This window comes from Temnothorax nylanderi, unplaced genomic scaffold (assembly GCF_030848795.1).
Source record: "Temnothorax nylanderi isolate EJ_2023f unplaced genomic scaffold, tnyl_v1.0 TNYL_tig0028_pilon, whole genome shotgun sequence".
In the NCBI taxonomy this organism is placed as follows: Eukaryota; Metazoa; Arthropoda; class Insecta; order Hymenoptera; family Formicidae; genus Temnothorax; species Temnothorax nylanderi.
The window spans coordinates 551,718-565,505 of record NW_027249090.1 but is presented as its reverse complement, the minus strand read 5'-3'; the positions used below and the strand labels follow the sequence as shown (position 1 = coordinate 565,505).

Below are 13,788 nucleotides of genomic sequence, written 5' to 3'. Positions count from 1 at the left end.
GGGGGCGACGGTGAAGGGACGCATGGCATGGGAGTCGGGACTGTCGGGAGACGCCAGAAGGCTCAGCGAGGGTACCAAAGGACCGACAGAGCGGCGGACGTGTAGTCGTGTACAGGGAATGGCAGGCAGGGGGGGAGGTCGGTTCGTGGATGGGGAAGGGTACCCGACGGAGGGGGGCACGATGCGCGTCTCTCAGCTCGGGCGCTATAGTGCGCGCCGTCGACGTTGTATAATGCGTGCCGCGCGCGCTCGTCTACTACCGTTCACCGTTGGCGTTGCCATGATCATCATCCTTTTTACAGGCGGCAGCATTTGGTTCGGGAAACGAGGGGACGACCCCATGTTGCCGCCGTTGCCGGCGCGGCGCGCACATGTGGGGTTGCTGGCGTCGTCTCCCTTACCCTCCCACCGCCTCGCTTTCGAGACCCCGAAGGGAGATCGACACACCCGAGGACCCGAGAGATTTTGTGGTCGGAATCGTCTGACTCGCGTGCGCTTGGAGAAACAGGGGGACAGGGGGGGAGAGAGGAAGGGACGCCGCGCGTTGGATACTCTTGTGTTGTACGTTTGTCCAGTCATTCTACCAGATGCTAAAATTTCGTAGTATGATGCAATATTACAGCACGGTAACTTGTAGAGACATCGATTACCGAACACGTACGAAACGCTTCGTCGAGGTCGAGAGCATTTTCATCGTAAGCCATTTCCGAAGCGTCATTAGAAAGATATATGTCATCATCCCCCTTTGTATAAATAATACTCATCTCAATTATGTAATAATAATTATCTTGCAATAATTGAATCTTCCACATCTTGTTGTGTAAGGTTTCGTCAGACTCCAATCTCGGTGGGAATCATTGAATCATTATTGCACTCGTTATATAATTGAACATTTCGTGGAAGTAAATTATTTCAGCCGTTCGCGGTTTTCAATCAGCAGCAGCCTTTGTATTTGTCAACGACGCATAAAAACATCGACAAAGATGGTCGAAGATAAACTGAAGAGACTCGCTAGCTCGCGCCATAGAGAAAAACCTATTAAAAACATATTATCACACGCATATTCAAGCTGCTGGAGTGTACAAATATGGATCTGACGTCGGAAACGCTAATTCGCAATTTACCTTACCAAGGAGAATTCCCAACATAGCATTTCATAGCTGTTGTGTTTGCCGCTTTGTAAAACAAAAGTTCCCAAAAGCCGTGTTAAGAGACATGAATATTAATAATCCTGAACAGAACTTTGCTCGTCCATTATTTAAGAAATTTTATTACACGAAGTGTAATAAAAGTGTCTCCATTTTATATCATAATAACGCAAAATTGTACGTGAACCTTGCCCGTATGTTCTTAACTGGAGTATCAACTTCCGTCCTACTTTTTAATTAAAATTCTGTGTTATTAGAATTCACGATTCTAATAATTTTATCTTGCTTCAAGTCTGCTTCGCGTTCTCGCTAGTACAGTTAACGAACAAGTCCTCCAAATAACGAAATCTTGTTTGCCCTTGTGAGATTCTTCGTATTCCTCGAACTTCTCAGGGAGAAGCAGCTTTCCATCTTATCCTTGAGTTTTTGCCTCTACATCTGTACGCTTGTTGATATTCCAAACTCATTTACAAATGACGGTTCTCATTCTTATCTTTCTTTTTTTCGAACGTTGAAAGAAAATTTAATCAAACAAAAGAATAAGATAAAGGATAGCTTTGAAAGCCACAAAAATTTGTCGAAAATCTGTGTTTGTTAAATATATTTAAGGACGTTCTCCGGTCCTTATACTAGAGAAAATCGATTTTCTTTAGATTTTCTTGAAACTGTGAATATACGTTAATTTAGGTGTGCTTTATGCGTGGTATAAATTTCAGCACCTCTTCCGGTATAAAAAATCAAGATACTGAGCCTCAAAGTTTCAACTTTTACTAATAAAAAGGTTTTCCAGGCCAAACGGTAAGAGATACGAGGTTGGTCAAAAGGACCAAAGTTGCTCCTCTCGTCGAGTTCTATAAGGAAAAAATGCCAAAATTAAAAAAAAAATAAATTAAAAAATTTTTTTTGGTAAAAATTGAAACTTTGAGGCTCAGTATCTTTATTTTTTATACCGGAAGAGGTACTGAAATTTATACCACGCATAAAGCACACCTAAATTAACGTATATTCACAGTTTCAAGAAAATCTAAAGAAAATCGATTTTCTCTAGTATAAGGACCGGAGAACGTCCTTAATATATTTTTCTATCTTATACAATAATATATAGATGAATAACTAACTAGATCAACCACAGAGAAAATATTAAATAAACATTTCTTAGAGATTTAGTATCCATATAAATAAAAAAATAATATAACTTAATAAATGATAACATTTGTAATTCTTAAAATTTTCTTAATATTATCATTCTACGCGATTACTTTAACCACAAAAGGATGAAGCTTTCTCACGCTTTCTTTCAGAATACTAATATTATTGTAAGTATAATATTATCTTATCCTTTTGTGGGGAGGGATTTGTTATATTTTCACAAAAGTACAAACTAAACTTTTGATCGGGCCTATAATCTCGCACAATCATCGTGACTCGTTGCACATTAACGTTGCACGCGATGAGTAACGCGTCCGTTTGTATGAAAACTCGCGAGTGTGTGATCCGCGAGCTTCGGCGATGACTCATTCGCGTAAGCGTTATCGGAAGTGTGAGAATTACTACGGATTCGATTCCATTCATGCGAACTCGCGGATGCGTAAGGACGTTCGTATAACAATCCGCGCATCCGCGGAATCTGTTATACATCCGCCGTTACGTTTTTCGTCGTCTCCGCGACGATGCGATGATGCGCTCGGTGGAGCAGATGGGCGAGAGATGACGCAACGACAGCCAGCCGCCAGCCCGCGTGCATCTTATGCAACGCGGGGCATGTTGCATGAACTGTCTGTATCCTCGTTATGAACTCTGCAACTTTTCGCGCCGCTTTGCCTCGCTGAAAATAATTGTATCTCTGAAATAGGCGAGATACGATTGCGACAGAAAGCGCAATTTTTGTTAAGCACGCTTTACCGTTTATCGTAATTAGCTCGGGTGACTGTTTAAATATTTATCTTTTATCTCGTGTACATATTTTGTAGTCTCTACAATAAAATTTGCTGTCAATTATCTCGATAAAATTCATAATTATCTCGATATTAAATCATTTATAATATGAACGCCACACAAAAGGGTCGTGCTTTGCGCTAATTTCCTTCGTTTCTCCGCTAATTAAACCGAATACGGAAGAATCGACAGGTTCAACCGCATCTTTAGTACGTCTTTAAACATCGTTATCTTAATTAACATCCGCCCACGCACGCTGTCAACGAACCGTTTGTGGCATACAGGTTGAAAAATCGCCTCCGCTCTCTTCGGAATTTTTCCATGGTGGATTCAGAAGCCGCTATTGTTGAAACCCGTCGACGCGCACAATGGAACACGTTTGTTTTCCCGTGACTCCTAAACGCCTTTAAAAATTACAGCTCAGCCGATTGATTCTCATCGTGGCCGCCGCCGCTTCGTCAGTTGTCCTCGTTAACTGTTCATATTGACCATTGCATCGCTTCGTGTATGCGTGCGTGTATGCAGCTAGCTATGTGCAATGCGTACCTTGATAATAAGTCACGACGGCGAATGTAATTTGTATTTTTCCATCGCGATGCGCGTTAACGACATGATGCATTTCATTTTAAATCGACGAATTATATACGCGTGTAAACGTACAAGTGTTGCCTTACCCAAATTTTCACGATGCTGTAGTGTCATTGATTTGCTGAAAGATCAATATGTTAAACAACAATTATTTTATAGCATAAATTTTTTCGGTTTTTATTACAGAGATTATTTGGCGCTATTTCGAAGAAGCAAGGTGCACAATTTCTCGGTTACAATTTTATTTAATTCTCTATATGCGTGAATTATATCTAACAACCTGTATACGAGTGAACGGACAGGATCGATCGCCGATATCTTGCAATAAATGGAAATAATTATACAGCGCGACCGCTTTTTATCACGGATCGCCAAGTTCCTTAACCTCGGCGGACCTTTCACTTGTGTTCCTTATTATTTTTTTTTTCTTTGCTTTCGGTACGTTGTCCGGCGAAGCACTTCGATCGCGACCGTAATTCGTCCCGCACACGTGGAACCACGCATTCCGATCTCTCGAACGCTACAACGCTACCAAAGGCTGTATACAGACCGGTTTGCGGGAGGACTACGAAATTGAGAACCGTCGTGACTCAATCGTGTCGCCTGTGACGAATTCATGCAGCGACAGTTTCCCTCTGTCCCGTCGTTTGCCCGTCCAACGTTTCAAAAGCGTATTTTTGATCTAAGGCTGAAAGGATCGGCTATTATACTGCCGTCTTCAAACCTGAGTTTCTTGTAATCTGTATACTCATTTACGAGCCAGAACGGGTCAGACTAATTTATGGCGCAAAAATATTTTTATACTTTTCGAAAGTTTCGATGTTACACAAAAATATGTAATACTTGGCATAATTAGTTTATATAATATTTAATTGCAATATTTACGTAGCTTTAAATCTGTATTTCGTTATATATTTTTTTTTGATATGACAATCAAATTTTGTAAAACAAAATGTTACTTCTCAACATCTAGAAAAAAAAAGCACACATATACGAAGTAACATACAATGCCACACCACACATCTGGCGTCCTAGATAGATTAAGAGCAACCTGTTGCTCGCGTATGAGGACGTTTAATGTTCGTCGTATCACACGTGTGCAACATATACGCTGAGAAAAGACCAGATGTACGTCACCGTGAAAGATTGCGTATTGCTGATCTTGAAGTTTCCTCTCTTCGAACATATCTCTCACAGCTCTTGTTAACCCTCCGGCTGTAAAGGCATACGCATCAACGTTTATGGATCATGACGACTTATTCACAAGGCGACTAAGACGGATTTCTCAAAGAGTGCATCTATATTAACGTATATCGGGTATATCTCTCCGAGCGCGCATTTGCGAGATAAACGAAAACATCCTCTACGACTTACGACGCGCTGGAATGCGCAACATACGCGTCGTTCCGCGCGACCACGACGCGCAAACTCGTACCCGACATTCGCCTTAAACCGTAGATTTTATCATCTTTTACGTGAAGACGATTCGCGCTGCCCTCGGCATGCAAATATCGCGTGCGCCCTTGCGACGTATCGCGCGGACGCATCTGAATTTTCTCACGAAGATCCGGTGGATGTATAGTAATCCCCGGACGAAAAATGAGCCGCGTTCTGCATTGCATCCACGCACTCGATACTCGACTCTCGCACGCCATCGGCATATGTTGACTGCGGCTGTACACGCAGACGTAACGCCATCGGAAGGACACCCCTGTGTTAAGGAGTTTCGTCAAAACTGATCGAACTGCGGTTTAAAACTGATTCGGGCCAAGTAGATTTTTGTTCTTCATATCAATATCGATCTTCTAATATTTTCGCCGTTTAAACGCTTTTGAATCACAAGAGAATTCTGCAGAAATTAACAATTAAGGCATACATATGTAGTATGTTTTATTAACGTTATCGCTAAATATGAGGATGTAATATTTCTTTTTGTTATCAAAACCGAAGTTATAGAGTAGAGAAACATAAGAAACGAATTTTCGAGAAAAATTTTTGAGAATAATTCTTTATATATAATTAGAATTCTTCACACACAAAGATAACTCTATGAATATTCTATAAAGAGTTTTTATAGGATGCTTTAAATATATTACTGTTTCTCAAAGAAGGCTGATCGAAAAGTTCACCAGGATGACGGAAGAATTGGGAATGTGACTAGAGAACTTAAAACCGATAAGGAAGTGTCAACCCAGATCATCCGGTCGCAGCAGGGCCTAATGCAACCGAACCATTTATCTCGAAAATGCACAGATGCTTTCCAGATTTTTTAACCGTCGTGCGTGTCTTCCTTTTCGGCGACTTTCTTCCTTCCCAAGAAAAATAAAGGTTTTGTTTTAGAGAGCGTTTCGAATTCACGAATTCGAGCTCAGGTTACCGCACATGAGCAACATACGTGTTTCAAGCTAAAACAAATGCGACGTCATAAAATTTGCATTTATATACATATATATAGAAAGCAGTCGGCAATAACTGTCGGAGCGGAGAAGCTGTTTGTCTCTCGGAACTGTTCACTGCATTGAAATCGTATGATTAAAACTTAAATTAACTGGAAGAAAAAGTGAGACATATATATATATATATATATATATATATATATATATTTCTATAAAAACGTGAAATTATTTTTTATTGGAATATTCAATTCGAAATAGTTATATGTATATCAACTTTTTAAAATTATATATTTAAAAAAGTTATATCTTCTACAAGTTTTGAATTATAATTTTAAACAAGGTTATTTCACTTTTAACAGCTCCTCACACAAATGCGTTCATAGGGGAGAACCTCTGAAAATTATTATCTTCAACACCCGGAAATCCAACATCCGCTAATATTAATTCTCGGACTAATTGGACTTTAACTGGCCGAAACGTTATCTGAGTCTTCCTATTTCCTCTACAAAAGTTGGAGACAATAATATAAAGTAAAAGTGAAGAAAAATGTCATTAAAATCATTGATGATCAAACAATATCGATTTCGAACTATCCCCATGTTTATTTGTAATCATCTCGGAAGGGCTCGTACAGGCTTTAGATATATATGTTCCGTTCACCTGGACGCGAGATAAGCCTAGTTATAGAGGTACCCGTTGCTTCTGAAACACCCGCTACGGATATCGTGTCGATCGATCGGTTTCGCCGGCTTGATCCGCGGGTTTGACGCGAGAATGGCGCAGAACAAAGGAAACACGCGGCCTTTTGCCGGTCCGATCGGTCTGAAGTCCAAGCGCGCCGACACGCAGGCACAAGGCTTCCTGGCAACGTCTCTCTTTTTCTGCTCTCGTCGCCTCTCATTTCCCGAGAGAACATAATGGACGGAGTTCCGGCCGTGACGATTCCAGCTTGCCGACCCGGACTCTCGGGTTTCTCGGTATGCATCCGCACAAAGACAAAAGCCCGCTGTAAAGAGAGCTCTAAGCGTCTCGTTGAAGAACTTCTGGATGAAGGATTTCGTGCCTCGTGATCCGGCCACGTCACGGTTTTAGCATATTCACATTGTCACATTCAGAATTGTTATAAATACCGTGGATATCAGTTTCTGTAATCTATATGTGTATATCACTATAAATCTTTATTGACAGCATCTGCATTTAAAATATAAAAATCTATATATTATATAAATACTATGTTTTTGCTATAACATACAATATTTTAGAGATATTTAATGCAATTTATGCCAATCGGTTATGTAACATCTAGATGCAATTATTTTAAGAAACCATATATGGTTTTTACAACAATTTTATAAGGATGAAAGTACGGTCGATTTAGGCGAAAATGATTTCTCTCGTGAAGATTTACAATCGTGAAGACATGGTGAAGATATATATTCGATGGAAGGTGATAAGTATGAAATAATTACGTGGACCTTTTGTCGAGTCGATATTTTCGAACGACCGATAAAAGACACGCGGGTAGTAATAACTCTCGCGAGCGGCGGCCCCGGCGAGAGTCGTACCATAAAATCTAAATGTATTGAATGTTCGATACTAGGCCACAGCACAATTCCAATCAGAGGCCTTAACGACCTAACGATCCGAACTATTGTCGGGGGCCCGTTTATCGAGTCGGTGCAACGTACGGACGTATTTACACGTATAACCGCTTGCACGCGCATGTGCTCGACATACGATCGCACGTAACGCACACGCGAATCTTCCGTACGAGGTAGTTAAAAGACGATCGACTGGGCAGTTATGTCATGCGTGGCGCGCGCGCACGGCTGCAAATGCGACTCCCCGACGACGCACGCGAGACGCATTATTCTACAATCGTAGTAAATCGCGGCTAAAGTATTATACATTTATACATAAAGAGGCAATTTGGCGGTGTTATAATACGCGTGCGAACGCACGCGAGATTGTTTGTCCACGTAGGTGCGACAATATAGTTTCTTGCTGTCTGCTTTGTGTAGCCTGCATTTTTGCACGCGAGATAGCGATCTCAGATTTAATGGCGTAAACTTTACGCGATGATCGTCGCGCTGTTATAAAGTCGCACGATTATTAATTGGGACAGATTTATTCGATATTTATCTATTAGACTATCATTGGCTTTCTGCCAATGTTCTCATAGGAATTCTGACATATTTAATAGAATATAAAAATAATATGTATATTATAGCTTGAATTTCTATCAAAAGTGGACAATATGGATCTTAAAAGACTGATCTATTTATCTCTATCATTGTTCTTTCCGATTCTTAAAATCATATATTTACAGATAATTATTTAGCGGCCATTTTATCCTCGTGCTCAATTAGGGACTTATGGGAGGTTTAACGTTATCTTCCCATTGCTTCTTCAGCAGTTCTTGCTCCACGTCCGGCGGCAGGATTTTGTAACGCGCGTGACGTTTGTTCTCCAGATCCTCTGCCAAACTCTGAAGGAGTTCCTTGAATACATAATTGTCCAGATTCTTTGCGATGTAATAGAGAAACAGCCAGTCACCGAAGTAATACTCGTGAGTGACCTTGAGCACGTTCCACGGATTGTACTTTCCAGGGCACGCCATGGAGAACACGAGTTTGTTGAATGACGTACTTCTGCAAGTGAAAAACCGCAATGAAAGTCGCTCGCCCGCGGCATCGTAATCGTGGTCTGTCATCATTTTTATATTAAAGAGCTCTTATCGCGGTGCATTAACGTCACTGTTGTTACTCTGTGTATATTCTTTCTTAGTCATTTTGGCATTTTTAATTTTCTTAGATCTCGCCGACGTATATCCGTCGAGCCTTACAGGCACGCGGTATTATGAAATGCATTATAAAATATAATAACAATAATGTATTTTAGTACGTATTTTTACGGAATAATATTATGAACTTTACGTCTTAATTTATATAGAGAAGATGCTATTAAATAGTATTTCATGAATGAAAAAAGAAATAGATTTTTTCGGATGATATATAGACGAATATTCTGCACTGAGGAAAAGAAAGCAAACCGTAATGAAACCGCGAGATGTAGGTACTATTTTTGCATAGAGATTACTTTTGCAAACAACGTGTATGATATACGATACTTGTAAAATCGTCAAAACGAGAATTCCCAAGAAAGAAACCAATGAGCGAGCACCGCGATGAGAATTTATCAAGCCACAAAACGTGACAGGCTGACGGCGGAAAAATATGTGAAGACCAAATGTAGCAACCTCGAGTGAAGGATCATGGTCAGTAGTCTCCAAACCAATCCCAAACCGGTTATCACTGCCAGCACGATGAACCAGAACCAAAGGACTGTATAGATCTTCTCGTTAACGATATTCAATGCCATCACACACAGCGCGTCGTGCTTTTGTATGGTACCCGAAGGGCCGTACTTATGAAAAATGCATTTGGTTACCTAAAAACATGATTGTACATCCATAAATGCGATTGCATCAGTTAGGTGAAAAATCCTGACATTTCGCTAAGAGCAAAAGTTTGTGATTAACAGTTGACGCTGATAAAACTCTAAATGTTAATAAAAATTAATAATGAAAGAAGTTTTAAAGGACGAGAGAAGGAACAGTTAGATTTTATTAATTTCGATAGTAAATAAAACGATTGATAAAAATTTTACACTTTAAAACTGGATTTCAAGCGTTTATGGGTTTGCATTATAAAAAATCAATGATTATAATAAAATTTGTGCATTAATAATTCAAATAATCTGATACTTAATAACTTGAACATTTATATAGCATTGATTGTCACTATAAATACCATAGCTATTAATATTACCCCGAAATATTATATAATTTATATTATATCAATTTTTAGACACAATATCTGCTTTAATAATAATATTGTGTCGAATATAAAAGTGGCAACATATTGAAATTATACCTTTGGGAATACTATATCGAGTGGGTCGATTTTATCCTTAGACGCCGGCTCGGAGACCGACCGGCCGAGATCCAGGAAAGCTCCTCCGAGGAACCAGTTGGTCAAGTAAATTTGCAGGATCACGATTACGAAATTCAGGAACTCGCAAAACATCAGACTGTATGCCCACGGGCGATTCAAATGCAAGCGATTTATAAAGCCGGTGCGAATCTGTTGTATTTTCTCGTCGCGATCTATTTTCGACGGTACCTTCAGATTATCGTTTATCTTGAGCTCCGTTTCATTTAATGACAAAGATGTCATGTGCAATCCTGATACCAGCATGCTTAAACGACCGCCTGGAATTAAACAATTGCAAGAATTACGACGGTCTTTGTGCAGTTGCCGCGATGCTGCTCGTAACAATCGCTCGAAACTGTGCGTTCCGCGATATTCCGATTCGCAAATGTAAAAAATTGCCAGCAAACAGTACATTTGAGTATTCAAGAATATCGAAGAATATTCAAATGTCCTGCGCCACTAATATTTTTTTCGAAGAATATCCGTCGACCGCTTCCATTGTATGGATTACCATTCCCCGGCATTACGAAGTAATTTTGCGAATAGCGTTGTAAGTGGGACACTGTATACTGTATGCTGTATGCAGGTGTTATGTGATTAGATCATGACGACGAGAAAAGATTAATGATGATTAGCTCGCCGCTTGAGATAAACGCGCGCGGTCGTAAACGTCGCGCGATAGGTACGTCAACGGATACGCGAGGCGCGAGCTGGTAACGACCTTCCGTTTTCCGCCATAGGTAGTGCGGCAAGTAAAAGAGAAGCGCCTGGAAGAACAGGACAAAGGGCACCCATTGGTAATAAGCGTGGTGTATGACGGGGTCGTCTTTGCCAGATGGTCCAACGCCCGGATGCGGTAATTCGCCCTGCTGTACCGCGGTAGCATTCAGATGCTTCACCTGAAGAGTAAATCAGTTGATAATAAGGAGCGTCTGCGGGAAACAATTGTACTCCGGCTTTTAACTCTCATAGATGGGAGAAGAGAAAAGATTCTTTACAACGCCAATAATTCCTAAGTGTGACAATAACTTTATTTCGACTATTGATTTCCTTTTAGTTGTAACATAACAAACGCATACACGCGCAATAGATAAACTTAGTTTAGTAATAATGAAAAAATCACTGAAAATGATATAGAATCAATTGCATCGTTTATCTTCGTCAAAATTTTAGACTTACCACGGTGTATGTGGACATGAAGAAGCAAAAGGTCTCGATGACGTGAGACGGTACTCCATTGTCGGCGATACACCTATTCAAAATAAGAAGAATCTATCTTAGAGAGCGATATTATATTGCTTAAATCTAATATAATTGTAAACAATTTAATACAATGAAAAAATTATACAGTTTACCGCATGTATACCTTATATGTTCCCCGATAAATTGTCTGGAGGTGACCAGAATGGACGCAACGAGAAGCAACAAAAACGTAGCTCTATAATGTAATCTGAAAACTAAGCACACACAATCGTGTATATAACCTTTTCTTTTTATCCAATACCACATGTCTTCTTTCCTACTTATCATAATACCGCATATTAAGTACATGTTACGTAAAAGCGATAACTAATCGATAATTAAATTTATGCGATTAGTGAGCTGCGCGATAAGTAAAATTCTTCTTCCAATCGTACGTCATTGTCATCATTAACTTCAATTGTGTTAAATACGAGAGATAATTAATTATAACATAGAAAACACATGGTTGTTAGAATCGAGATATCTTTTCACAAGCCGTGATCAGACTACGGATTGGGATTGAGATTGGATTGAAAATTGACCAATAAGAGCAAAGTTCATTAAACTTGAAGTTAGTTTTCTTTATTCTGATTGATTAAATTTTAATCTAATCTCAATCCCAATCCGTAGTCTGATCACGGCTTTTTACCGATATTGTCAATGGCTACTCGGTTCTGATTGACTTTGAATTTGACGTGATCCTTGAGGACCGAGAAGGCAGCGAACACGGTGCCGGGCGCCATCCCGGCTGATTTTCCACGACTCTTCCGGGAACAAGGTTAACGTTGTTTACGTTGTCTGAGCACAATTAACTTGCTAAGTTACGAATTCGCGTTTACGTCGCGCAGCTGATACAAGCATGAACTATCGCGTAAGGTGAACTTCGTGGCTGCCGAGATATTTCGAAACTCCGTATCCAGATCGCGAAGCACGACGCTCTATAATCCATATAGAGTACCGATCGGGAACGTACTGAAAACTCGAAAGCATCAATCTCGTAAGCGTTATCAGAAACGACGATTACGCAGCACGTCTCTAGACGTTCCACAAAACTTGGCATTATCGAGAGAGAGGCAGTCTTATTATTGTTAAAACGTTCCATTCGCTCAGATAAGAGCAGATAGCGCGGAGCTGGCGCGAGAAGGCACAGTCATATAACTGCGAGTCGAAGAAATAATGAGTCTGTAATACTGATTCACGACTTTGACGACAATCCTCTTGCGAACAGTGTGGATGAAACGTCGACCTATGACCCAGTTGTTTGTAATTTATCGTCGCGAACCCTTGAGCATAGCTGCGAATAATTGAACAATGAATTTCAATAGGAAAAGTGTTCCCGAAGAACAAGTATCTTTTTTAAAGCGACAACTCTTTTCGCAAAATTGAAAAATGATTGCGGTGAAGATGGCTGCTCAGAAGGGGAAATAATAAATAAGCGAAACACGAAATTTTTTTATTAAATAATATTTATTTATTTCAAAAAAGTTATTAAAAAACTTTATTTATTAAATCTTTATTAAAACATTCTTAAATATTTATGAGAAATATTATTTGTGATGTGCCAGGAATTGGCATCTCATAAATATTTAAAATTTATGCGTTTTAGTGATTTCATCACTGGAAAGGCAAATCTTAAATTCTGTAATATATAGCGCCAAAAAATAATTTGAAAAAAATGCGACTTTTTTACGTAAAAAAAATGATTGCACTGACTCATAGATGAATCTCATTTGTAAAAAAATAATTAAAATTTTATGTGCAAACATATGTCATGAGATATATCATTCCATATATCTGTCGAGCGAATATTTTATAAATTATTTTCACGAAAAAAAATTAGATTTATTATCTTTCGGAAACAACGCGTGAAAATATAATTGAATTATTATATGGATAAGTCCTTCCTGCATAAACTATTTTGTCCATCAATATAATGAAAAGAACACTTTATATATAATAGTTGTTCTAAAAGGCTTCATAAAAACATGCTAGACAAAATATAGCGCCGTTAATATTCATTCGGCCTATAATGAGTTCTCGCAAGACAGCGAATCGCCCACAAATTACAGGTAAGTGCCGACAGGAACGGATCGTCGCGTTTTAAAATATGCATGAAGCCGACGATTTCTTGAAATCGTGAAAGAATTAAGCACGCGTCAGCGTTCTAGTTTCATGCGATATAAAATTTAAAAAATTGATAAATATTTTCGAGCAAATTTATCCCGTGAGATTTTTCGTCGGTCGAATCATAGATTAAAACAGTAACGATTCATAGGAATATAAAAATACAATTAAAATATTCTCATGTTTATTGTATCGCATCTTTTTTGTATAATTTTTCTTTATTAAGAGTTATCAAGAGTTAGCAGCGGGTCGCCAAACATTTTCGCTGTAGCATATAGAAGATATATCTATATCATATAGCGACTTATCGCTAAACGAGTCGCTAAACAAACTCGTTAAGCGCTTTCTTCGATGCTTTCA

At 39.2% G+C, this 13,788-nt stretch overlaps 2 protein-coding genes across 4 annotated transcripts in view; one reads left to right on the top strand and one right to left on the bottom strand.

Moving 5' to 3' along the window:
* LOC139770253 (uncharacterized) overlaps positions 1-13,788 on the top strand; it is a 160,946-nt gene that overhangs the window by 129,779 nt on the left and 17,379 nt on the right. The gene's annotated exons all lie outside the window — the stretch shown is intronic.
* Positions 7,227-12,303, bottom strand: Inx7 (innexin 7). The gene is made up of 7 exons (XM_071702051.1): positions 11,954-12,303; positions 11,429-11,519; positions 11,242-11,314; positions 10,784-10,961; positions 10,003-10,340; positions 9,327-9,517; positions 7,227-8,718 (listed from the first exon to the last, which is right to left on the bottom strand). Exons 1-7 carry the CDS (start codon positions 12,045-12,047, stop codon positions 8,433-8,435), a joined length of 1,251 nt encoding a protein of 416 aa, XP_071558152.1. The 5' UTR covers positions 12,048-12,303; the 3' UTR covers positions 7,227-8,432.

Bases quoted from the DNA above. Each gene is read 5' to 3' on its own strand.
- Inx7 (XM_071702051.1), bottom strand. From the start codon at position 12,047: ATGGCGCCCGGCACCGTGTTCGCTGCCTTCTCGGTCCTCAAGGATCAC. The intron at 10,962-11,241 runs GTAAGTCTAAAA...TTTACTCTTCAG, and splicing joins TCATGTCCACATACACCGTG to GTGAAGCATCTGAATGCTAC. The intron at 9,518-10,002 runs GTATAATTTCAA...TCATGTTTTTAG, and splicing joins TCGATATAGTATTCCCAAAG to GTAACCAAATGCATTTTTCA.